Source organism: Myxocyprinus asiaticus, chromosome 18 (genome assembly GCF_019703515.2).
Source record: "Myxocyprinus asiaticus isolate MX2 ecotype Aquarium Trade chromosome 18, UBuf_Myxa_2, whole genome shotgun sequence".
In the NCBI taxonomy this organism is placed as follows: domain Eukaryota; kingdom Metazoa; phylum Chordata; class Actinopteri; order Cypriniformes; family Catostomidae; genus Myxocyprinus; species Myxocyprinus asiaticus.
In genome coordinates this window covers 27998626-28025701 of record NC_059361.1, presented here as the reverse complement: position 1 = coordinate 28025701, position 27076 = coordinate 27998626, and the positions used below count along the sequence as shown (strand labels likewise).

The window sequence follows — 27076 nt, the reverse complement described above, 5'->3', positions numbered from 1 at the left end:
ATACAGGTGCATCTCAATAAATTAGAATGTCGTGGAAAAGTTCATTTATTTCAGTAATTCAACTCAAATTGTGAAACTCGTGTATTAAATAAATTCAGTGCACACAGACTGAAGTAGTTTAAGTCTTTGGTTCTTTTAATTGTGATGATTTTGGCTCACATTTAACAAAAACCCACCAATTCACTATCTCAAAAAATTAGAATACATCATAAGACCAATAAAAAAAACATTTTTAGTGAATTGTTGGCCTTCTAGAAAGTATGTTCATTTACTGTATATGTACTCAATACTTTGTAGGGGCTCCTTTTGCTTTAATTACTGCCTCAATTCGGCGTGGCATGGAGGTGATCAGTTTGTGGCACTGCTGAGGTGGTATGGAAGCCCAGGTTTCTTTGACAGTGGCCTTCAGCTTTTTTGGTCTCTTGTTTCTCATTTTCCTCTTGACAATACCCCATAGATTCTCTATGGGGATCAGGTCTGGTGAGTTTGCTGGCCAGTCAAGCACACCAACACCATGGTCATTTAACCAACTTTTGGTGCTTTTGGCAGTGTGGGCAGGTGCCAAATCTTGCTGGAAAATGAAATCAGCATCTTTAAAAAGCTGGTCAGCAGAAGGAAGCATGAAGTGCTCCAAAATTTCTTGGTAAACGGGTGCAGTGACTTCGGTTTTCAAAAAACACAATGGACCAACACCAGCAGATGACATTGCACCCCAAATCATCACAGACTGTGGAAACTTAACACTGGACTTCAAGCAACTTGGGCTATGAGCTTCTCCACCCTTCCTCCAGACTCTAGGACCTTGGTTTCCAAATGAAATACAAAACTTGCTCTCATCTGAAAAGAGGACTTTGGACCACTGGGCAACAGTCCAGTTCTTCCTCTCCTTAGCCCAGGTAAGACGCCTCTGACATTGTCTGTGGTTCAGGAGTGGCTTAACAAGAGGAATACGACAACTGTAGCCAAATTCCTTGACATGTCTGTGTGTGGTTGATGCCTTGACCCCAGCCTCAGTCCATTCCTTGTGAAGTTCACCCAAATTCTTGAATCGATTTAGCTTGACAATCCTCATAAGGCTGCGGTTCTCTCGGTTGGTTGTGCATCTTTTTCTTCCACACTTTTTCCTTCCACTCAACTTTCTGTTTACATGCTTAGATACAGCACTCTGTGAACAGCCAGCTTCTTTGGCAATGAATGTTTGTGGCTTACCCTCCTTGTGAAGGGTGTCAATGATTGTCTTCTGGACAACTGTCAGATCAGCAGTCTTCCCCATGATTGTGTAGCCTAGTGAACCAAACTGAGAAACCATTTTGAAGGCTCAGGAAACCTTTGCAGGTGTTTTGAGTTGATTAGCTGATTGGCATGTCACCATATTCTAATTTTTTGAGAAAGTGAATTGGTGGGTTTTTGTTAAATGTGAGCCAAAATCATCACAATTAAAAGAACCAAAGACTTAAACTACTTCAGTCTGTGTGCATTGAATTTATTTAATACACGAGTTTCACAATTTGAGTTGAATTACTGAAATAAATGAACTTTTCCACGACATTCCAATTTATTGAGATGCACCTGTAAAAGCACACTTGCGTGTGCTTGTGCTGAGCGCACCAATGACAATGAAACCAATGCATTACCAACATTTTTATCGTCTATTACTCAAGATGCAATTTGTCACTTTAACTAAGGTGTGCTTGTTTCTAAATAACAGCATTTTCTTATCAAAAGCGAATCAGAGAAAGGTCACCCACAACAGTGGCTGGTAGATAAGGAAAAATGACCCTCCACTGGAAAAAATCCCTGCCTTGGCTGGTGGCAGGTATTAATTTCCCACCCTGGCCATGAAACATCCAAGTTAAGAGTTAAGGCTAATTTTTACTTTTAGTTTGCCTAAAAATATAACAAAATGCTTGTTTTTGTTTTGTTCTGCTATGGTAAAGTTTGGTGATATTTGCGCATAATCTTTCATAGTTAATTGCGATTAATCGTATATTTTGAAATTTGACTCTCTATATATACTTCTTTTCCTCTCACAATGCATTTATTTCCTTATTAGAAAAGAAAACAATATGTAACAATGTTTTATTAACATTTTCCAAACAAAGCCTTCCTCAGAATAAAGATAGAAATGCACAAAAAAAGCACCAATTCAAGTAACATATGTTTAACATTTCCCAAATTCTAAAGACCAAAGTATACTTTAGTTGTCTGCGTTGCTGATCGCTCTGTGCACAGTATGTGTGACGCAAATTTCGTCATCAGCGCAGCCCAACCGTGAGCCACATAGATTTTCTTGACCTGCGGACGCGGTCCTCGTCTGTGCGCGTTGTCCCCGCATGTGCCGGGCATTGACTGTAGAGTATCACAAACCTTTGTTTCCTTTGCCTAGGGTGCTTTAGTTCATTCAGGAGAAAAAGTGTTCTGCTTCTTGCATGATACATAAATTAGGCTTTAGAATTCACATTATCTGCAATATTGATATTTAATGGCGTGCTTTACCTGCGAGGTGGGTTGGGCTGTGGACGTTCTTTCTTGCGTCCTTCTCTCATGTTAGGTGGTTCTCTTGGCTCTTTGGGTCCAGGAAGCCTTCCAACTGGACGGGGGTTGGGGGGCTTTCCGGCTTCGGTCATGAGCTTGGGTGGCTTCCCAGGTTGTCCGGGCAGTGATGGGCTGGGCATCACTTTGGGGGATACTTTATCCCTGCGAGGAGGGGGCAGTGCACCAGGCTTCAACAGATGGCTTGAGGATGAAAATATATTTGTGTTTGTCATGCATGAAGTGAGTGAACATAAACAAACACAACTTGGGGGTGGGCTGAAAACAATTAATGATCAGTTGAATGTGGCAGCTGCTATGACAAAGTAGCAGACAATTGGAATGAAAGATGGTATTACTCCCATGTGTATTTCTGAACCTAAATATTTGACTGGGTAGACTGTAAGTATACACTTACAAGTGTGTTTTAAGAGCATTAATGTGTATTTGAGTGTTTATTATTTACCCCTTTGTTGCACCAGGTGGCTGTTCGGCTTTGTTCTTATTAGTATTTCTTTGTGCTGATGGGGTCAGGGAAGGTGAGGAAGAAAAGGATCTGGATCTAAATGAATGAAAAATGAAGTGATTAGTAACAGCAAAATATTAGTAAGCCAGTTATATAAGTTTTAGTTCAGTGGTGGAATTCCTAACAAATGGCACTCTGAACAATCTGGAGCTCATTAGAATAACATATCAAGACACAGTTTTGCATCTGGCAGCATGAGTGTAAAGTACCGGAGTAATTTTACATCATTACTTAATAATTAGTATTACTTTGTGAAACTTGTACTATACTTCAATACTACTGAATACTTTCAATCTTACTCAATAACAATTCCAAGGGGAAAAATCATAAAGTTCATCTAAAAAGTAAACATAATTTCATCTAGACTTTATTTTTCCAAGTAATCATGACTTAAAATCTTTGCCCTTATACCAAAAATAGGCCTATATATTTTTTATCCATTTATATGTTTACATTTATTCATTTAGCAGATGCTTTTATATAAAGCGACTTACAAATGAGGAGAACAATAGAAGCGATTCAACCTAAACGAGACAGCAGGAAGCAACATGCTGTAATATAAGTTTCAAAATTGCTTAGAGAAGTATACAGAGAGAGGAGCAAATAACAAGATAAACCTTTATATAAAACTGTAATAAATTCAATCTATCAGTCTACAAACAACTTTACTAAAATGTCAAACAACTGTTAAATCTGATGCTACTGATCCTTACACAGTGAGAATATTTAACATTTTTTAGTTAAATAAGTTTTTACAAAGCTTGTGCATCAAAGTTATTTTAACTACACTGTACTAGTTAATACTATAAAGTAGAAACTTCATTTCCATTCAAGTGTGTTTGTTGTTTGATACCTTGATGTTAAATTGAAGAAAGATCATTTCACATCCCTGCCTGGCACCCATTACATAATTTAGTAAAATATATATATATATATATATATATATATATATATATATATATATATATATCACATGAATTGTGATGCCTTGCCTTGAGCGGCTTCCGCTGAAAGAGCTGTGCTGAGAAGAGTGGCTTGAGTAGGAACTCATTGAAGATGACCGTGAATGAGATCTAGAACGGGAGGAGCCAGAACCAGTAAACGATGAGGACCGGGATGAAGACCTGGAAGATTTGGAGAAATGATTAAATAAAAACACCATTCGTCTTAAACAACTTCCAATAATTAATTCTACAGTGTAACGCTTTACTCGTGGATCTCAAAAACATTTGATTCGAGCAAAGACATCAATGGTGGCTTCAACAATTCCATTGCAGCTATCTTACCTAGAGGAATTAGAAAGAGAAACAGAGGATCCAGAGGGCCTGTGTCGCCTACGGCCACGTGGAGGGGAGCCCATTAGACCGGGCCTTCTCCTAGGGGACTTTGACCTGCGCCATGGGTCTTTCCATTCATCTGGCCTCTTGGGCAGTGGCATCATCTCCTTCTTAGGTGGAGGCTCCATTGGCCCTCTGAGAAGGACAGAAGAAAAAGGGGATTTTTGAGATTGACATCTGACACTTAATAATTTAGACAGTGAGTTCAACTTATTAAAACATGAAATTCACCTTCAGCATTACTTTATCCTGAAATCTCACTGACAAATTTCCTTAAGAGATGTTTAACATTCCCACAACAAAAACATCTGAAACCCTCTTGACGAAAACCAAATGTTTATATTAGCATGCTGAATTTCCACATTCCTTAAAAGAACAGCCGTCATTGATGGTAACATGGTAAAATTACTCCAAATGAAAAATGGGTTGGCAAAGATTTGCTGTATAAGCTCATGAAGAATGTACCACTGTTCCCTACACAAGGATATTCATGTAAATTTCCTTAAAACGAATAAACAAAAAACCCAAACAAAACCTACAATATGAAAGATGGCAGTTATCAAACAACACTGTTATGGAAAAAACTATAATAAATAAAGTGATTACATCGCTTCAGAAGACACAGCAAGATTTAACCACTGGAGTCTCATGGATTACTTTTATGATGCCTTTAAATGATTATTGGAGCTTGTAAGGTCTAGCCACCATTTACTTGCATTCTATCAATCTTTGTTTTTGTTCAGCAGAAGAAAGTCAGTCATGAACATATGGGATGGCATGAAAGTGAGTAATGAGAGAATGTTCATTTTTGGGTGAACCGTCCCTTTAAAATAAGTTGTAGGCAATTTCAGCCATTTTTTAAACTTCCATCTTACAATTAATTTTAAGGTAGGCTGCAGATCATGTCCTCTTCACTGTTTCTGGAACCCATCCAAATGTTAATCAGGAAGCTGCAGTTGCCAACCAGCTTCTCATAAGCAGTGTCAAGTGTATTGATATGTGGGTCAGTCTTATTCAAGTCTTTGTAACTACCAGTAAATGAAGAACATTCCCACGCTTTACAAATTAAACTGGGCACATGCGATTAATGTCAAAAAGTAGTCTGACATTACTAGGGATGGGCACGAGTACTCTGATGTGGCAGCAATGATCGATCATGAAAACGATGATCGATGGTTATCAAGTATGATGTGACTTTTCACTTAATTCAAAATTCAGTGACAATTACCTGACAACTAAACACAAACGTGTCAAAGAGGGAGCTTATTTTTAATTTTGAGATTTAAGTATAAGTTTTATTATCAATTAATGTAAGAACTTAGACTCGTTAATGGATATTATTTAATAAAAGTGAATGTTTGTCACTGACTGTAAACCTTCCTGTCCTGGATGTCGAAATGTTTGCGTGAAGTAACATACACCTGCATCTCGACAAAATGGGAGTAGAAGATTTCCACACGAGTTTCCATGTTATAAGTCTGACATAGTGTAATTCTGTTGCACTTTCCCCAATTGAAAGGTGGAAATTCCAACTCTCGAGTTAAATGCTTCATGAATCACCACAGCAACAACAAAACGGAGCATCGCGGCTTTCCTCACAGGACGGACGGACGAACACATACCAGGCGTGAGTGGCAGTGGAGTCAACGTGCTGTGAGTTTCAAACAGCTAGATGGAGTGCAGCTAAATGGAATGGAATGCAACATCTTCAAAACTGAACTTCAACTTAACACGCATAATAAAAATGCGATGGTTACGGCGTCTCCTGTTAAGCCTAGACAGTTCAGACAGTCACTAAAAAAAAACTGGTGCGCACTTACAAAGATTACTACGGTAACCTGCAGGAAGATCAGACAGATGCGGTTTGTGCACATTGTTTTATTGAGTTGGGCAGCGATTCTTCACATAATGACAAAATAAAATACGATGCATTGTATTTTGATTATGCAATCCTTTGTACATTTTGTAACATATCATTTTATAACAGCCTATAATAATGAATAGACGATACACTGGAACAACAAGACACAATGCAGCAGCCAAAGATGTTTATCAGATATGTTTTTATATATACAGTTATGAACATGTCATTGCCCCTCGAGTAGATAAAATGCCCATCCCTAGACATTACCTAAATTCACACTACAATTATCATCTTTTGCATTTCTAGCATCTTTTGGTCCCTTGTTCATAGGCCTGTCGTGATTATAATCCTTGGATTGCTTTTTTTTTTTTATCTAACCACGATTATTTGATTATTGTGCACTTTCAATTCCAATCACATTTTATTGTCCAAATGAGGGAATAATACTAATTCCTTACATTTATATAGCACTTTTCTAGGCACTCAAAGCACTTTACATAGTACCACCAATGGAAAGAACCGTGCGTTTGACTGTCTCATTCAGCTGAACTTCGACTGGCTCTGCACCGCAGAATCTGAAGATTGCGTGAAGATTAACCTCTTCTGAACAAGGCTTGAAACGCTGTGATATACGAGAATATATGAGGATTTGAGGATTTTAGTGAACACATAAATATTAATTAAATATTTATATTTAATATAAATATAAATTAACCTTTATTATAAATATAATATAATAATAGCTATTTATATTGGCTGGGTTCCAACAACAACAGTGTACATGCAATATGGACCAAGACTAAAGCTGACCAAAAAGGGAGATATTTTAAGATATTTAATTTTGATATTTAAAATATAATTTTTATTGTCAATTATACATTTATAAAGCCTTAAAAGAAATCATGTAAAGCTAAATATGAATAAATGACTTCTTAAAGTTTCTTAAACCTAAGACAAAAGAATGACAATTAATCGTCATAATCGTGAAAGTCCTAAAACAGACAATTAATCGTCATAATCACAATTCCAACAGTGTTTTCAAATTATGGTAGCAAAATAATATTCTCTAACAACAAACTAACAACTGACTACTGTTTATGAACTGGCATAAAACAGCTTAAACTACGAACTAGCCTGCCCTGTGAATGCACAAAATGATTGAAACAAGCAGAAAGCACTACAAAAGAAACTGACCACAGCCCAGACTCACATTTTTGTTTGCCATTTAGAGCCTAGGGCTGTCACAGAGTAGGTTTGATATTTCAGAGTGACATTTTCTGTGCACCATAAATACAGACTGTACTGTAAAATATACAGCAATCAGGCCTTTATTCTTTTTGCTTTCAATTTTATACAAAATATATTAATATCTCTCACAGCCAGTCATGAAGGCATTTCGGAAATGTTGGGAGTTTTTGAAAAAGTTGGTAATAAATCCTCAAGGTAATTAGAGATGTGGAATGCACTTAGTTTAACAATATTACATTACTAGTTAACCAAGTGCATTCCACATATTTCCATTATTAACTAAATATGCCTTTAAATGACAAACATGTCCCAGCCAAGGCCCTGGAATATCCTCTTGGGTGACGTCAAAGTAAACAAACCAGAAGCAGGCTCAAGAGTGTAACTAATAACAGAGTGTCTATTAATAGAACGAGCACACGCTGAGCTATTTTTAGATCTGGAATCTGACCTCATCTGCAATTTCCTGTTTAGTGCAGAAAGATCTGGAAGTATACCGTTCCATGAAGGAAGATTTAATGGAGAGCAGTGATATGGCAAATCCCCCACTAAAAAAAAAAAAAAATCTAAAAAGACAATGGGGGTAAATACACCTTCTAATCCAGATAACAAACGTTATCACAGGGCGATTTTTGCAGTATGACTGTACATGCAGTCTCTCTTACCTCCAAGCCATTTAAAACCACAAATTGATTTATTAACACTACACATGCTCAAAAATTACACTATGTCAAATCATTTATCAGGATCATAATGAAAGCTCAGGAACATTTACATTCAGTAAAGGCAAGCATGGAAAGTATCCAAATATGCACGTTTTCAAAGATTTCAACATCACTAACTACAGCCAGGACACGTGCCAAACAGATCTCAAAATCAGAAAGCTGTCAAACGGGTGATGTAATTTACCTTGCCGTCACAGTTTATAGCCCAGGAGGCTATATATCTGTGTTGTGCTAAACCAGACTCGGTCAGACAGTTCCTCAGAGAGCAACAGGACATAAAAAGCGGTTAAGCAGACCTTCAGAACAGTGGCTGTATAGCCCAACTAGCTACAGATCTTTAAAATGATCAGTAATGAGTTATGAAATGCAAGAATTTGTATACACTGCAAATATCCATTGAAAATTGATGTGCGTAAATGAGCACTTGCTTTAAAATCTGCCGTTACAAAATGATTCATGCCTCATAAAATAATGCAGTCATTCGAGACTGTAAAATAAAAATGATTTCTAAAATTCAGTGTAAAGATGTAAGTAAAGATCTTCTTTTACCTTCCAACTTAAAACATTTGGTTTTCTTTTATGTTTTAAACATTGTTCTTGCAAATTCTGCTGATGTGTCTTTCTTATAACTATTATTATTTTATCAGTAATGTTCTGCATCGTAAGCCACATTTTTTTTAAGCAAAAGTGTGTTTTTTAATTTATAGTGGTAATGGATTTAAATTATAGCTGTATCATTTCCAGCTATTATTACAAATATGAAAAACAAAAATACTTGGGAATAATATATAGTGACAAATATAAATATATATATATATATATGTATATGTTTTTTTTTTTTTTTTTTTTTTTTTTTTTTAAATATTAACTAAAAATAAAGTAAAAATGTACAAATTCTGAACTACTGGCCCAACTTGGCAAGCAGAATTTATTATTATTTTTATTACTGAGCCCTGGTAAGGGTGAGACTCATTCCAGGAAAGTACCAAGAAAAAGAGATATAAGTATTAATAAAGTCAAATGTAAAATAACATTGGGTAAGATTTGTGAATACTTTTAAGATAAAAAATCCAGAAATGAAAAGTACAGTACCTTCAGAAAATAACAACGTGATAAAATGGATCAGTTGACCATACCTAAAAATAGCTGCAGTGCTATGTACACACTTGTGCTTTTTTTTTTTTTTTTTACATATTCTGGAATAATTTCAGTTTAGAGCTTCATCGTGCATGCAGAGCTCAAAGTTCATATTCAACCATGAAATCTGATCACTTTAGTTATCCAGTGGAGATTAGCTTAACTATTCATGTGAAGTCATTGCATAGTTTTCCTCATCATAAGAACCAGCATGATGCAAAAACAAGGTGTAGCTTAACTCCTGGCAGTCGTCCATCAAATGATGCAACTTTGTTGTCATGCCTTCATGAGAAGGCTATATAGGAGTGTTGTACTAAAATCAGACTCACTAAGGAAGAAGGCCTAAGGACAATAAGACTGTAAACAGTTCAGAATGGCAGTAGCAATTCTGAAGAATACTGATGCTCTTTTTCCAATCAATGATAAATAAATTGGGAAAAAGCCTGACAGTTCCAAATCTTCTGCTTTACATTTCTTTTGTGTTCCACGAAAGAAAGCCATACAGGTCTGGAGCAATGAGTAATGACAGAATTTTCATTTTGGGGTGAACTATATATTCTTTATAAATCGCTTAAATGGAACATTAAAGAAATAATAAACAACAAAAGTCACATTTTGACAGTGAACTAACTGCATCGATAGATTCAGCTTTTTCACTAGACTATATGACAAATTAAACATCCACAACTTCTACATACTCCCGTAGGTATACAGACTTTTTAACATTACTCAAGTGTAAACAGAACAGACTTGAATGACATTTCATCACAACCGTTTATGTCAATGTATCACCCTTGTGACGCACAATGACAAATCTGACGCGAAAGCACAATTCCAGTATTGCATGATCCTCCAGTATGAAAGCGTAAACAAAGGGCAGGGTTTATAAATGAGGTCATGACATAAAATACCCTGTTCTGTCGCATACTGAACTATTGTGTGCTATACATTTTTTCTTCTACTTATTTTATTCTTGGCTTTGCATAGTTCCAGCGACTCACAATCTGCCTTGAAAGACGCATGGTAGATAATTTTTTTTTTTTCAGCAGGTGCAAAATGTGTACACAAATAGGGAGAGTACTAGTACGATATTTCCTTTTCAGTACTCACCGATAATAATACCCGTTTGTTTTTGTTTTTTTATTGTGTGGTTTTATTTATTTGCATTTTTCTAATTCAATACTGTGAGACTGAGGACAGCGTGTTTATCATTTTTTTAGCGAAGTTAAAAAAATAAATTAAAAAAAATAATTTTTAGTTGTTACAAAACTGTTTAAAAAACAATCACAAATAGATAATAATAATATAAAAAAAAGTATCTAAAAATAATCACTTAATAAACAAACCCAAAAAACCTACTGACTTTACTGGTTTCGGCAACTGTAGCTCAAACGACATTCTCCAAAAAACAAAAACACAGCAAGTCATTTTTAGCTCTCACATTGTCAAAAATGTATAAGTTCACATAACAGAAAATAACGTACAAATATGTAAAGTCTGTCTATCAATGAGGATTCTTTTGCAAATATAAGGAGCAGGTTATTTTAAGAACCTCTGCATGTTACCATGTAGGACGCAATAGAATGCAGTTTATTTCAATTTTATCATCAAATTTAACAGAATAATTCATATAACATAACATTGCATTATTTTTTTATCAAATGAAGTGCTTTTAGACAGATCCTCACAGCAATCCAAAATACAAGATGGGAGTTATTTTTGTTGAAGTGCTGCACAACAGAGCATCACCGATGTGAGATATTGCTTAAATTATTATTATTATTAGTAGTATTATAATCACAGTGAATATTACACAACTATACAGTAGTGATATATTTATGTCATATTTATTTCTATTTAAATGGAGCTTTTATTTAGTAGTGAAGCCCTTACAGTTTCAGTGTGTCTTTGACGGTAGTTTCTCAATTCCGTAAAAGCAGTTCACAACGTGACCCAGTGTGATTATTAAACTGCAAAAAGCCACAATGTAATTAAATATGCAGTCTGTATGTGCTGCACGTGAATAAGTGCTCTACCTTCTGTCATCTACTACTCACAGAGCATGCATGATGCTAATGTTTTCAGTGTATGAGCAGCTGGCTTCACACATTCACTTTGAAGCGTGCAACACATGCAGCCTATATATTGTATCTATGTCATTAAATTGCAGCTTTTGCGGTTTAATAATCACACTAGGACACATTTCGATTTTAATTTGTGCACTGAATGTTTAAGCAATGGCATTCGTATGTCAGACGGTATTTATTCATTTAGCAGACACTTTTATCCAAAGCGACTTACAAATGAGGAATACAGCAAAAGCGATTTGTCATAAGGAGGCAACAACAAGAGAAATATAAGAAGGGAGGAAGGTTACAGACAGTGGTGAAAGAATAAGTGAAAATATTTTTGCTGGTTTTGTTTAAGAAAGAAAGACAGACTTCATTGGGTGAAGTGCTCACGAAAGAGATGCGTCTTTAGATGTTTCTTGAAAATCAGCTGCTCGGGTGGAGTTTGGATGGTCATACCACCAGTGAGGAATCGTGGAAGTGAAAGTACATGGAAGCGATTTTGTACCTCTCTGAGATGGCACCATGAGGCACTGTTCATCCGCCGATCACAAGACTCTGGAGTGCACATAGAGTTTAAGTAGGGTTTAGATAGAGTGTAGATAAGTTTTTATTATTATTATTACTACAACACTACCATTAGAATATTTTAAAAAAAGAAACATGAATTGATTTTATTTATTCATTATTCTTAAATTTATTCTGTATGACATGAGCATTTATCTGATTTTCATTTCAAATAAAACACTACAGTTTTGTTTCTTTTTCTTTCTACATTTCAATGATGATTCTGCGAGAAAAAAAGGCAGCCTATTGTTGCTATTGTTCCTCACGCGTCTGATGGACAGAAAAACGCACTCATTTCAGTTAATTTTGTGGTTATTTTTCGTTATTGCAGCAGACAGCATGCTTCTTACATTCTGATCAACAGCATTAAGTTAAAGAGGGTAAACTTTATCATTCAACTGAACTGTGCATATTTAGACACTTACGTTAGCTGCGCTCTGTCCATGTACTGAATGAATGCGCATCCTTGAAAGAGCGGGGTTTTCCGCTCATTTACTTGAACAGCACACGCAATGTCATTAGCATGAGCCATATTAGGGGTGGCCCAGATTAATCAAGACTAGCAGATTTGTGATTTATTATCAAATGCCAAATTCAGAAATCACTTGGGCGGCAATAATATAAAATAATAATGAATAAGTACATAGATAAAAACAAGCGGGGCAGCAGGTCAAATCATTCGCCAGGCCACCGAGATTTCTCCCGCTGCTTCCGAATGCCAGTCTGGGCCTGGAGTACACTTGTGTGTAAACAGTGTTAAGAAAACCACAGAGTCAACAGCATGACTAAGGGCATACTCTCTAAAAGCTGAATTTATACTTTTGAAGAAAGCATTTTAGAATGCCCTGACATTATGGTAGGGTCTGGAATCTCACAGACAGTAGAATGATACATAATTAGGGGAAGCAGTACAACAGATCAATACATAATGAAGGAGGGGGACACAGAGGAATATACTAGACAATAACACAATGGAAAAGGGAACCAAGATCGCTTCCTCTTGTAGTCTTCCACATCTTTGGACAATCCTCACTCAATTAAAAATAATGAGAACATAAATAAAAATGCTTGCCTGCCAAGAATGTGCTTCCAGTGTATATGATGAAAGTACACAGCAAAACATTTTCTTAATCTGCATTCTGTCTTGCTTTCCAGTTAAAACATTTAAACATCATTAAACCAATATGAAAAGTGTTCTAAGATTTTTTTCTTCTTCTAGTTTTAAGCATAAACTTCAATAAATTCCATTAGATTTATGCTGAAAAGAAAACAAAAATCCAACGAGGCAAGAAAAATCATCTCAATTAATCCTAATATCTTATGCAAAATCTTATGCTAATATTTTTTGATTATTTGTTTCAAGATGTTAACATGTTTTTACAGAAAAACAAGACGAAGTTTAAGGTGATGAAAATATTTTTCAGTGCATACACTTGCCAATATTTACAATAGAATAATTAGAATATAATAACCTCCTCATTCCACAGTAGGGCTGCAACTAACAATTATTTTGATAATCGACTAATCTAACGATTATTAGAACGATTTTTAGACTAATTGAGCGATTACTGCAGCGATTAATCGTAAGCGGACAAAATCATCTTTTAAAAATACCTCTAAATGACTTTCATTGAATTAAAGGAAAAAAATACTTTTAAGTTTAATTCAGTAAAAAATTCACTTAAAATCATTTTTGTCTTGTTTTCCATTTAAAATGGTCTAAAAATCCTTAAAACAAGACACATTTACTTGAGAAGCAACATATAAGATATTTAGACTTGCTTTAAGAGACAAACATAAGTGTATTTTGTATAGAAGTGAATTTTATCACTTGGTTATACTTCTGCGAGTGCAGTAAAGACAAAATATACTTATATATGAGGTCTATTCTCTAAAAGCAAGTCTAAATATCTTATATGCTGCTTCTCAGGTGAATGCATCTTTTTTTAAAGGAATTTTAGATATTTTAAAATATTTGAATTTTTAATATTATATTCAACATTCTCAGATAAAACATTTATCTTCTAAAGTATAGCTGCTAAAGAAAATGTACGTTGTTTTAAAGGAGTTTAGATATTTATATTGGAAAACAAGCCAAAAAAACAAAAACAAATCAAAAACATATTTGTTGCAGTGTATAATGGGGTGAAGACTACCCTCTCTCACCTTTCTGTTCAGTTCAATTCATCTTTAACTCACAAAAAAACAAACTCTCTCTTATTAATAAAGCTGCGTATTGCCAATTTTCTTCATGATAAGAAATGCACAGTGACACACATATTATGATTCAATAAGTCGTGAGCCATCACGTTATAATCTAGCTGCATTAAACATGCCCGCTCAAGGGACAAGTGTCCCCGCGACAGTGTGTGCATCAGATGTGTGCAGTTTCAATCTCTCCCCCTTAGATCAGGATACTTCACACAACTCATAGGAGAGGCGCTGACTGCACAGAGAAATGACAGTTTTGGAGTTTGTAGTTATTTACATGATCTGCTTCCTTATTATTTGAACTTTACTAAAGCTTTACACATTAAAAAAAACTGCATTAAAGATGTAACACCGGGGTGTTTCTTTAAAGACGCTCAACACGCAAGTTTTACTTCAGCGGAGCAGCAGCTCCAGCTCTGCTTATTTCACAACGAGAGTGCTTCTGTATTTACTTATTTTGGTATTTTCATATAATTTCCTCATACTTTGCAGTTTAGAGTGCATCTGGACTGTGAACTGTGTAATTCTTCCTCTCCTCAGTCAGGCGCGAGCTACACTTCTGTTCTCGCGCGCCATCATTCGTTTCATATGATCTTATCTCATGTTACATTACATCAAACGACTATTCGACAACGAAAATATTTGTCGACTAATTGTTTCAGCCCTATTCCATAGTTCTAGATTTGCTTGCTCTAGGGGAACAAGATTTTTTTAAATAATGCACTCTTATTTTATTGGAAAAACATATTAGAAAATACATTTAAATGCAGTAGACACAATTTTTTTTTTTTATGGATTAATGTTCATAATCATATATCAGAATATTTGAGAATTTAATGCGCTCCAAGCATTCAGTATATTGGACAGTGAATATCATACACTGTCCTTTCCCCTACAACAAAATAGAATAAATCCATTTTGCTTTAAAAATGCAACAATTCACATTTTCCATAATGAAACTTTGTAATGTTTCTGGTCTAGAGGACTGATGTGGTTATTAAAAAAAAAAAGTGTACTTTCAGCTGATTAGACACATAGGAACAACAAAAAGCAAGTTTTAAAACCCTAATGAGGATTAAATCAGCAGAGACATCTACATAATTACTATAGTATCGATTAACAGCAGTACTGCGGAACACAGTTTCAGCCATACAGTGATGAAATGGCATTGCTTTTCCATTATTGCCTTTTCAAACTGCAATTTCCTTCAACTAAGCACAGTCAGAAACTTTAACCTCATAACACTATGTAGCGATGACCCCATGATATCAAACCTTTCATTAGACAGGCACAGAAAAACTTGCCATAACAACACCAGAAACTGGCTTCATGCACACCTATGTGTAACGTCACAGGGAGTTGCTTCATGCAAGCAAACAGTGGGAATCACACTGTCTTAACCACACCTAGGAAATGGTAACATCTTGAACGACCATGTTTATTGATTTCCTTAATTCTTTCACAAAGCCAGAAAATTCCCTTCTTTCATGATCACGTGCTTGATACTCAAGAGATGTTAGTAATGGAGATCATTTACGTGACGTTTGACACAATAACACAAAGAACAGCTCATCTCTGAGATCACAATCACATAACAATGGACAAAACTTGCACTGTGACAGCGGATTTACAAAGCAATGCACTAAAGTAATTCCAAAATCAGGAAACATGTGGTAGTTCGCACATGGTTCATTTACACACATTATTTAGGAGTTTTCTCATGGATATTTAATGAAAAACTCCAAAGAATCAGCCTGCATAATTACATGTTTTGAAAAAAATTGGTACTACTGTTTAGTACTAATGTAGTAACTAAAAGGTCCTGGAATAACAGCATACAAGTATCTTGAAGTATTAGATCCTTGTTGATTCCTCTTGCTATTTTCAGTTTTTAGAGTCTTCAGGCACTACATACTGCATAGTTTCGGCAACAGCCTTATTAACAATGCCAGTTACGCATTTAGCAGTCAAATTAGTTGAAGTTTAGCTGTGCATTCACTTTATTGTCTGTGCAGATGTAAGTTATAATATTATAGCTGATTAATCTGATTAGCTGATATATCTGTAATATATATATGTGTGTGTGTGTGTGTGCGCGCGCGTGCTGTCAGTCGATTAATTTGTTTAAAATCACGATTAATCGCATAGTTTTTGTAGTTAATCGCAGATTTTGAAAGTACTGAAATTTGACACACACACACACACACACATATATATATATATATATATATATATATAGGCTGCACAATTATAGCAAAAATCATAACTGTTGATTATTGCCCTTGATATTGTAATCACGATTATTAATGTCGATTAAAATATTAAATTACCGTGACGTCACAAAGTAAGCAAAGTTGCAGATTTCAATGGTGGATATGAGCTGCGCTCCAGTTTCTTTTAAGCATCATTTAAGCATTAAATATTATAATAATGTTTGTTAATGTTAGGCCAAATAAAACTTATTTTAAATGGATATCTATGGTATAAAATAAATTGCTAAATTAATTCTTAAATTATTAGTCCACAAACAGTAAATAAAATGACATTCAATTTTCAAACTTATTAACAGCCGATTTAAATTGACCAAGTTATTTACTGCATTCAGTAAACCCCTTGGTGGTGAGACAGGGGACCATTCATCCCGTTAGATCTTCAATGGTGATCTTGTTTATGTATGATCATCGTTATATCATTTTTGGCCTCAGTAGTGCACTTTGGAAATTAAAAACAGTCATTTGTGATCGGAGTTTGTGCAATTCGTGAAAATGTTAAATCTACTAATACAAGCTGCGTGGCAAATGGGTCTTATTACAGCAGACGTGATAAAAATGACGGTGATTCCTGAAATATGCTATTCATGCCATATTCTTTATGTTGGCTACACCTCCAAAACAAACTCAGAACAGTTAAGCTGAATTACTTTATTGCTATTTTGTACAAATCAAACATGACAAAACAAAACTGTTATTAGATTTTTAATAAATTGTACACAGAAATCGAACAACGCAACAAACTCTCCCATTACAATGACTGCTGTCACTCACTGAAGGTTTACACTGTTTGAGACCTGCATTTCGACGCGAGCTCAGTGACGCTCCGCACAATGTTCTGCACTGTCACAAATGCTCTCATTAAAAACAAAGCTGTCTAATCAGCACAATAAATCATTTACACCGCATCTATGCCTCGATTAGAACGGGATTGTATTAGTAGATTTAACATTTTCATGAACTAGTAAATAACTTGGTCAATTTAAATCAGCTGTTAATAAGTTTGAAAATTGAATGTCATTTTATTTACTGTTTGTGGACTAATAATTTAAGAATTAATTTAGCAATTTAATTTATTTTATACCATAGATATCCATTTAAAATAAGTTTTATTTGGCCTAACATTAACAAACATTATTATAATATTTAATGCTTAAATGATGCTTAAAAGAAACTGGAGCGCAGCTCATATCCACCATTGAAATCTGCAACTTTGCGACATCACGGTAATTTAATATTTTAATCGACATTAATAATCGCGATTACAATATCAAGGGCAATAATCAACAGTTATGATTTTTGCTATAATTGTGCAGCCCTAATATATATATATATATATATATATATATATATATATATATATATAGTGTCAAATTTCATTACTTTCAAAATCTGCGATTATCGCGATTAAAAAACTATGCGATTAATCGTGATTTTAAACAAATTATTCAACTGACAGCGCACACACACATATATATATATATATATTATATATATATATTTATTAGAGATATATCAGCTAATCAGATTAATCAGCTATAATATTACAACTTACATCTGCACAGACAATAAAGTGAATGCACAACTAAACTTCAACTATTTTGACTGCTAAATGCGTAACTGGCATTGTTATTTATTTTTATTTTTTTTCCTCTCGTCAAAATGCATTTATTTCCATCTTAGGAAACAAAAAACAAATAAAAAAATATGTAACAATATAATGCTTTAACATTTTCCAAACAAAACCTTCCCAAGAAATGCACTAAAATATCACCAATTCAAGTAAAATTAAACGTTTCCCAAAATATAAGTGGGAGTTTGACTAATTAGTCTTCCCATAGTTGCATATTCATTGCAATGGGCATTAAATCTCTTAAACTCTCATCCTCCGCAATATTAATCTGTGGCTTTCCGCTTTGTTACAGCAATTGTGAAGTTGCATTCACGATTTGCATCAGAGCGTCAACGCCAACATCAAGATTTGAACAGACCACGAAAAGAGGTTCCAGACAAAAATGTCTCATTCTGTGTTTTGGTGATAGTTAAGACTTGACTTGCTTCTGTGGTAATTAAAATGTGCCTTGCAACTCCCATCTTGGCTTGTTTTGTACATCACACAGTGCTAAGAGCTCCTTTCTACATCATTTTATCACTGACAGGGAAGCACTGTCAGAGATTCTTTTATTTATTAAGATAACAACCTCCGCAGCTCTAACATAGGAGAGTATTACGACAGTACTGCCCATAATTTCAGTGGGACTGCCGTGTTATGCTATTTTATGCTAAGCTTGTAAATTCTCTTGGTAGAAGGGCTCAGGTGTTGTGTCTGTTTCTGAAGTGTGCATCAGCGTAATGACTCCGGGCAGACTCATTACATGTCTCCAGAGAGAGAGAGGATGCGTTTGAAAAAAGGTGAATAACCCGCTAGTAAAGCATTTCAGTTTACTGGTTTTCAGCTCATGCAGCTCAGATGGGGCAATCCATAAATATGTCAGCACCATTTAAAAAAGGTTTCACTCAAGAGTTTTCTTCTTCTAAAACACTGTTAGTGCATTAGTAGTATCTTGATGTGATTTTAATTTCATGTCACATTTTCGTCAACAGTATGATTTAATAATGTTTCATTATACTCTAGATGCATATTTTACCTCTTATCTTAGTTAACGAAATAAAAATAAAAAAAAAGTCTTCCCTAAAGCCGGACAATGTTGTTGTTGTTTTTTCCCTGCCAAAAAAATTAAAAACATCTGACAAATGAAAAGCTTTCAGCTAAGGTATGACTGAACCATTTCAAATTATTGTCCATCTGTTTACTAATAATTAGTTGTGAATATTTGAGTTTATCTATAACAGATTTTGACATCCTGAAATACTTTTAGACATTGAAGTTTATTGTACATGTTACTGAAGTAGGTAGGCCATATTATGGTGCAATAATGGACAGAAATGTTTAAACCAAGTTTTGCAGTCTTCGTTATTTTGGGATATCTTTAAAAGTTTTAATTTCTATTCCATGTTCAACGACACACTTTTTAAAGTTTGATCCAAAATAAACACAACTTGCGTGCAACCCTCCCCCTCCCAAACCACTGCACAACTTCGGTGGTAAAAAAAAAAAAAAAAAAAATGCCACCGCAACAGCCCTAAATAGAACAATTAATATATATTTTTTTTAAAATTAACTATAATTTTCTGCATGCAGCCTGAATTAGCCAGCCTTATATGCGGTCAAATTCCAGCATTGTCAGTCAATGAAATATGGCACTTCACTAAACCACATTCCAATGAGTTCAGTAGAACTGAAACTTGTTTATAGATTTTCACACTTAAAGGTTAACTGTGCAATTTTTCGTTAAGTTACAATACTTTCTCCTATTCCAGCTTAATATGCATTTACAACTTTAAGGCAGACATTCATTCACTGATGAGGACAAGATGATTGTTTAGGAGATTAGTTTGAAACATTCGGTCATTACTGTATTTTGGCAATTCTGTTAGGGTTGCAGATAAGCTGAATAAGTGCATTTAAGTTTTTCCAAATGCATCTACAAAATGGCAAGGATCACGTTTCATCATTTATGTGAAGGCGAAATTTGAACATTAATGACATTCTCTGAAGTAAAACAAAGTGAGTAGGTATAAATCTACCTCTTCCAACGCTGTTTGATAAATGACTCCATGTGAGTATCATGGGGCAGATTCATATTCATATGTGCCTCAATGAAAACTTTCCACCTTTATGAGAACAAGCGAGGTGGAAATTTGACAATCTAGCCTATAATCTAGGCCTAATGAATGAAATGTGAATCTCTCTTTTTCTCTCCAAGAAAATAAAGACCTGACATGAATTAGAGAACTAGAGAATCAAGACAGCAGATCCAGTGCAATCTGGCTATGCAAAATAAGTTTACTGGAAACTTCCCATAACACATGATTATAATTAAATAGGCAATCTGAGTGTGGTTATGCAAGAGGAATACAGTGATAAAACGAGAACAAATTACTATAAGAGGAAATAAGAGTGTGTGATGAGGCTATTGTGATAATGTCAGGAAAGACCAAAATGGTTAAGTTAGTTGTTATAGAAAGCTTTTTAAAACAAACAATTGCAGCATGAAGTCCACGAATGGAACAACAGTCACCCTGGAGTGAACTTGGGTTAAGTGCTTTCCACAATAGAGATGAATGAGAAGGGCTCCACAATAAGAATTGCCCAGTGACCTCAGGGCCTACTATCAGGCCGATGCTGCATTTCCAATATGTATTAAGGCTAAAAGTACACTTTGGTTTTCCACGTGCCACTATGCCTCGTGCACCATACACATTTCATCCTCAGAAAAGAGCATCTTAAAGCAGTCGTACTGTGCATGAGTTAAAAGCACCCACACAGGCTTGCTGTCAAAAGAGTATACTATAACAGCAGGTTTTGTGATGTAAAAAATGAAAAAGATAAATATCAGACTTTTTGCACCTTCAATGTAAAAATTACAACCTATGCAATGCCACTGAAAACCAAAGTGAAACATTTCAGAGAAAAAAAAATAAAAAAAACTTAGAATAACTTAACTGCATAAGTGTGCACACCCTTTTATAATTGGGTATGTGGCTGTGTTCAGAATCAATAAATCATCAAGCTCATGTGAAACAGTACACACCTGTCTTCACCTGAAGTGACTCTGATTAACTCCAAATAAATCTCAGCTGTTCTTGTAGGATTTTTCTGACATCTTCTTGGCTGCATGCTACTACAAGAACCATGGGCCACAGAGAGCTTACAAAGCATAAACAGAATCTCATTGCTGAAAGGTATCGCTCAGGTGAGGGCTACAAAATTTTTCCAAGGCATTAGATACAACATGGAACACAGAGAAGACAGTCATCAACAAGTGGAGAAAGTATGGCACAACAGTGACATTATCAAGAACAGGATGTCCCTCCAAACTGATGAGAAGACCAAGAGAAAACTGGTCAGGGAGGCTGTCAAGAGGCCTACAGCAACATTAAAGGAGCTGCAGCTCTTTCTTGCAAGTACTGGTTGCTCCCTACATGTGACAACTATCTCCCGTATTCTTCATCTGTCTGGGCTATGGGGCAGGGTGGCAAGCCACAAGCCTTTTCTGACAAAAAAAAACAAAACATCCAAGCCCATCTAAACTTTGCAAAAACCTATATCCAGTCTCCCAAAACCATGTGGAAAAATGTGTTATGGTCTGATGAGACCAAGATTGAACTTTTTGCCCAAAACTGTAAAAGGTATGTTTTTGGCACAAAAACAACACAGCACATCAGCAAAAGAACACCATACCCTCGGTGAAGCATGGTGGTGGCAGCATCATGCTTTGGGGCTGCTTTTCTTCAGCTGGAACTGGGGCTTTAGTGAAGGTAATCATGAATAGCTCGAAGTACCAGTCAATTTTGGCACAGAACCTTCTGGCATCTGCTAGAAAGCTAAAAATGAATAGATCTTTCACCTTTCAGCATGACAATGATCCAAAGCACACATCCAAATCAACAAAAGAATGGCTTCAGCAAAAAAAGATTGTTTTGGAATGGCCCAGCCAGAGCCCAGACCTGAATCCTACAGAAAACCTGTGGGAGGACCTGAAAAGGGCAATACACAGGAGATGCCCTCGCAATTTGACAGATCTGGAACGTTTTTGCAAAGAAGAGTGGGAAAATATTCCCAAGTCAAGATGTGCCAAGCTAATAGACTCTTATCCAAACTGAGTGCTGTAATAAAATCAAAGGGTGCTTCAACTAAGTATTAGTTCAGGGATGTGCACACTTAAGCAGTTAGGTTATTCTAAGTGTTTTTTTTTCTTCTCTGAAATGTGTCACTTTGGTTAACCGACAAGTTTTTAAAATCACCTTATAGCATGATTTATATATATAATTAATAATTTATTTAAAATACAAATTGTCTTTTCTTACTATGATAGTCACAAACATACAAGACTAAAATAAATAAAATCCCAGATGTAGTTTTTTGTTCAACCAAAAATCAAATAATAATCAGAAAAAATTATATGGTGCATAATGCGGGACTTTTTACTATAAACAAGTCCAGAATACACCAAGCACTCTTATTTTGAAATGAAAGAGACTGTGCTCCATTACAATGCTCTATATTTAAGTATAACTAAATTATGCTTTTTATGTCCTTTATATTCACCAGATGAAGGGTTTTGTATTATATATATATATATATATATATATATATATATATATATATATATATATATATATATATATATATACACTTTACCAGAGGAATAAGGTTTATTATTATTATTATTATTCACAAGATATGAATTTGGAGACACGATATATGTGCTGATGGGGCACGTTTCCATATTGTCCCATTTTTTGTTGCATCATGTCCTCGCTTCAATTTAGATACTTGACTATCTAATCAAAATAACAAAATATGCATTGAAGTGAGGATAAAAACATGGAGGATTATTATCAATGAAGAAAGATTTAGGAACACAGAGGAATAAAACACAGAGGAATAAAAAAACCTATTGGGTACTATCGGCATAGATTTTTGTCAATAACTGATATTTCCAAAAAGCAACTATCGGCACAGATTAATCGGTAAAACGGATATATTGGTCTACCTCTAGAGTATACTTTGAAAGGCTAGAGTGCTTACCTTTGCACAAGACAAAACAGTAAATGTAAAAACAAAGTATACCCTAGCCTTTATGCTTCTTGACACAGCACAAACATACATCAGATTTCTATCTAGTATGACTGATATATCGCAAAGGCCGATAAATCAGCAGATATTTTGAATTTTTACATTTTCTTCCAGCGGAGCGCTCAAATATCATCGTCTCATGCGCGCATTCTATCATTCTGGATCAAAACTCTGTTCCTCTGAATTTTGTGCGATGGTAAATCCATGACACTCCAAGCCGGCAATCCAGGCTGTGTAAACTGAAAGCAGTCTGGAGACTGCAGCAAGCTGGATCCACACGAGCATGAGAGCGCAACTTCAAAGTAAAAGTGCTTCATTTGCACTATAAGTAGGTAAGTGTCATTCTCTGTGCACAGTATGTGCAATTGGTATGATTTGTTTTTTTGTGAGAAAATACATTTGCTAATGCGCACATGCCGCCCGTGGTTGCTGGACAACTGTGTGCAGCTATTGTTCTTTTCTTCCTAATATATTAAACATTTCTTTATCTGCAAACAAATTACTAAAATTGGATGACTAAACAGAAACATTATGAAACTGCTATCTACCATTTAAAACACAATCTTATTTTTAAACATTTTTCAAAAAAAATCAAGTTGTGTGTGAAACTGAGTAAATATACGGCTAATACAGTTGAAGTCAGAAGTTTACATACACCTTAGCCAAATATATTTAAACTCAGTTTTTCACAATTCCTGACATTTAATTGTAGAAAAAAAATTCCGTTTTAGGTCAGTAAGGATCACTACTTTATTTTAAGAATGTGAAATGTCAGAATAATAGTAGAGAGAATGATTTATTTCAGCTTTTATTTCTTTCATCACATTCCTAGTGGGTCAGATGTTTACATACACTTTGTTAGTATTTGGTAACATTGCCTTTAAATTGTTTAACTTGGGTCAAACATTTTGGATAGCCTTCCACAAGCTTCTCGCAATAAGTTGCTGAAATTTTGGCCCGTTCCTCCAGACAGAACTGGTGTAACTGAGTCAGGTTTGTAGGCCTCCTTGCTTGCACACACTTTTTCAGTTCTGCCCACAAATTTTCTATCGGACTGAGGTCAGGGCTTTGTGATGGCCACTCCAATACCTTGACTTTGTTGTCCTTAAGCCATTTTGCCACAACTTTGGAGGTATGCTTGGGGTCATTGTCCATTTGGAAGACCCATTTGCAACCGAGCTTTAACTTCATGGCTGATATCTTGAGATGTTGCTTCAATATATCCACATAATTTTCCTTCCTCATGATGCCATCTATTTTGTGAAGTGCACCAGTCCCTCCTGCAGCAAAGCACTCCCACAACATGATGCTGCCACCCACATGCTTCACAGTTGGGATGGTGTTCTTCAGCTTGCAAGCCTCATCCATTTTCCTCCAAACATAACGATGGACATTATGGCCAAACAGTTCCATTTTTGTTTAATCAGACCAGAGGAAATTTCTCCAAATAGTACGATCTTTGTCCCCACGCGCACTTGCAAACTGTAGTCTGCCTTTTTTATGGCGGTTTTGCAGCACTGCCTTCTTCCTTGCTGAGCAGCCTTTCAGGTTATGTCTCGTTTTACTGTGGATATAGATACCTGTCTACATGTTTCCTCCAGCATCTTCACAAGGTCCTTGGCTGTTGTTCTGGGATTGATTTGCACTTTTCACACAAAACTACGTTCAACTCTAGGAGACAGAATGAGTCTCCTTCCTGAGCGGTATGATGGCTGCGTGGTCCCAAGATGTTTATACTTGCGTACTATTGTTTGAACAGAAGAATGTGGTACCTTCAGGCATTTGGAACTTGCTCCCAAGGATGAACCAGACTTTTCTGAGGTCTTGGCTGATTTTTTTTTATATTTTCCCATGATTTCAAGCACAGAGGCACTGAGTTTGAAGGTAGGCCTTAAAATACATCCACAAGTACAACTCCTATCAGAAGCTAATTGGCTAATTGCCTAAAGGCTTAACATCATTTTCTGGAATTTTCCAAGCTGCTTAAAGGCACAGATAACGTAGTGTATGTAAACTTCTGACCCGCTGGAATTGTGATATAGTCAATTAAAAGTGAAACAATCTGTCTGTTAACAATTGTTGGAAAAATTACTTGTGTCATGCATAAAGAAGATATCCTAAACGACTTGGCAAAACTATAGTTTGCTAATATTAAATCTGTGGAGTGGTTAAAAAATAGGTTTTAATGACTTCAATCTAAGTTTATGCAAACTTCTGACTTATTTTTAGGAATTTTGTGTGTTATTCACTTTATTAAGTAGTGTGATATATCGGCATTGCGCCTATCAGCCACCCTGCTCTCTGGATATCGATATCGGCCATTAAAAAAAATAAAAACATTGTATCGTATTGTATCGTACGATACGACGCTCGCTATACAATACCATATGTATCGTACGATACATAAACACATTATAGTGTAATTAAAACCAAGTTACAGCTTGTCCTGGTGCTACAGTACATCACAATTTTGTACATTTGTACATGTACATTTATTTATGGCAACAAGCAAAAACAAGCTTATTCAAAAATCTGATAATGTAAGAAACACGCGATTACATGAGACTTATTATTCTCTGGTTTTGATGTCGAAATGTAAACGGGTATGAGCACAACACTTGAGCACATGTTATAAGCCGGTAATAATGGCACTTAAGTTTAAATGCAATGTGAAAAGGGGAAGAGGCCAAAAACATTACGTGTTCCGATCAGTTTTTGCTCAAGCCACAAAATAATATTGGATTATGTACATATATCGTAAAAAAAACTATTTTTTTTTCACCACTAAATAACATTAAAAAGTTTTTTTTTTTTCTTGCTTCAGTCACTTTAGCTTGATCACAAGACATTAAGGCATGATTTTCTATAAAGCTGCTTTGAAACTGTGTATTGTAAAAAGTGATATCAAATATAAATTACTTGAGGGTTGACACATTTTTCTCAAGAAAAACATGAATTCATATTAGTTTTTCTCATTACAATCAATAAAATAAATGCAGTGCTATTGTTAAAGTTACATTATTATCGAGCTCTGCTTTTTGTTGTCAATGTCAGACACTGTTGTGTCATTTATGATGTAAAAGACATTTATGTTATTGTTATCCTTGAATAAGTTTGAGAGAAACGTTTGTGGGCGCTTTTAAAAAAAAAATTTTTTATTGTGTTGTATCATAAAATTTGTGTATTGTTACATGCCTAGTCACCATGGTGTTCATTTATGAGACGTTTAATTTTATTATCTGCATAAAGCCTAGTGCACATTGTAGCTTATTCAGACCAAGAACCTCTCATTTAGATACAAAGGGGCCATTCTGACCTTTATGTAAAAAAAAAAAAAAAAACACAGTTTGTTTTTTTGTTTGTGACATTTAGGGACAAGAAAATTTTACATTGAAATTATCACAATAATAGACCAGCATTCAACAAATTGGAAGCTTATTCAAATAAAGATGCAGCAGTCTCGACAAGAGATTGTCCTTAAGACTAAAGAAAAATTAGCAGAAATTGTTTCCTTCTGTCCACAAGTACAAACAGGACACTGAACTTTCATGAATCGCAAAAACATCGCAAAAACAACAATCCAGCAATCACTTTAAAAGCAGACTGCTAACTGTTAAAAAGTGCATTTCTAAACAGACTGATAAAAATGCGTACTCCCCTGACTCCCAGAAGTAGCATAGTGGCAAGGCAATCAAATCTGAACCAGCGGATTTTCCAAGCTCTTGCCATTTTACTGTACAATATGCATATTGACGACCACATTGTCATGGACGCCAAATGGCAGCAATGATTTCTATGATCTACTTAGGCTTAGGATGCTTTTGGGAAACGCTGCCCTGGCCAATTACAGCTTTGAAGGCCATGTAAAGCTGAGACTAGTGTTTATCAAG

General features: G+C 35.3%; 1 protein-coding gene across 10 annotated transcripts in view; it reads right to left on the bottom strand.

Moving 5' to 3' along the window:
* Positions 1-27076, bottom strand: part of LOC127456388 (zinc finger CCCH domain-containing protein 18-like) — a 48147-nt gene that overhangs the window by 10829 nt on the left and 10242 nt on the right. For 5 of the 10 annotated variants that reach the window (XM_051724843.1, XM_051724847.1, XM_051724844.1 and 2 more), the window contains exons 10-14: positions 4345-4530; positions 4051-4182; positions 3553-3609; positions 2999-3094; positions 2497-2736 (exon numbers count right to left, since the gene is read on the bottom strand). In XM_051724843.1, coding sequence (XP_051580803.1) covers positions 2497-2736; positions 2999-3094; positions 3553-3609; positions 4051-4182; positions 4345-4530 — 711 coding nt within the window. The remainder of the gene's footprint in view (positions 1-2496; positions 2737-2998; positions 3095-3552; positions 3610-4050; positions 4183-4344; positions 4531-27076) is intronic. The other 5 variants (XM_051724850.1, XM_051724851.1, XM_051724849.1 and 2 more) reach the window with 4 other exon arrangements.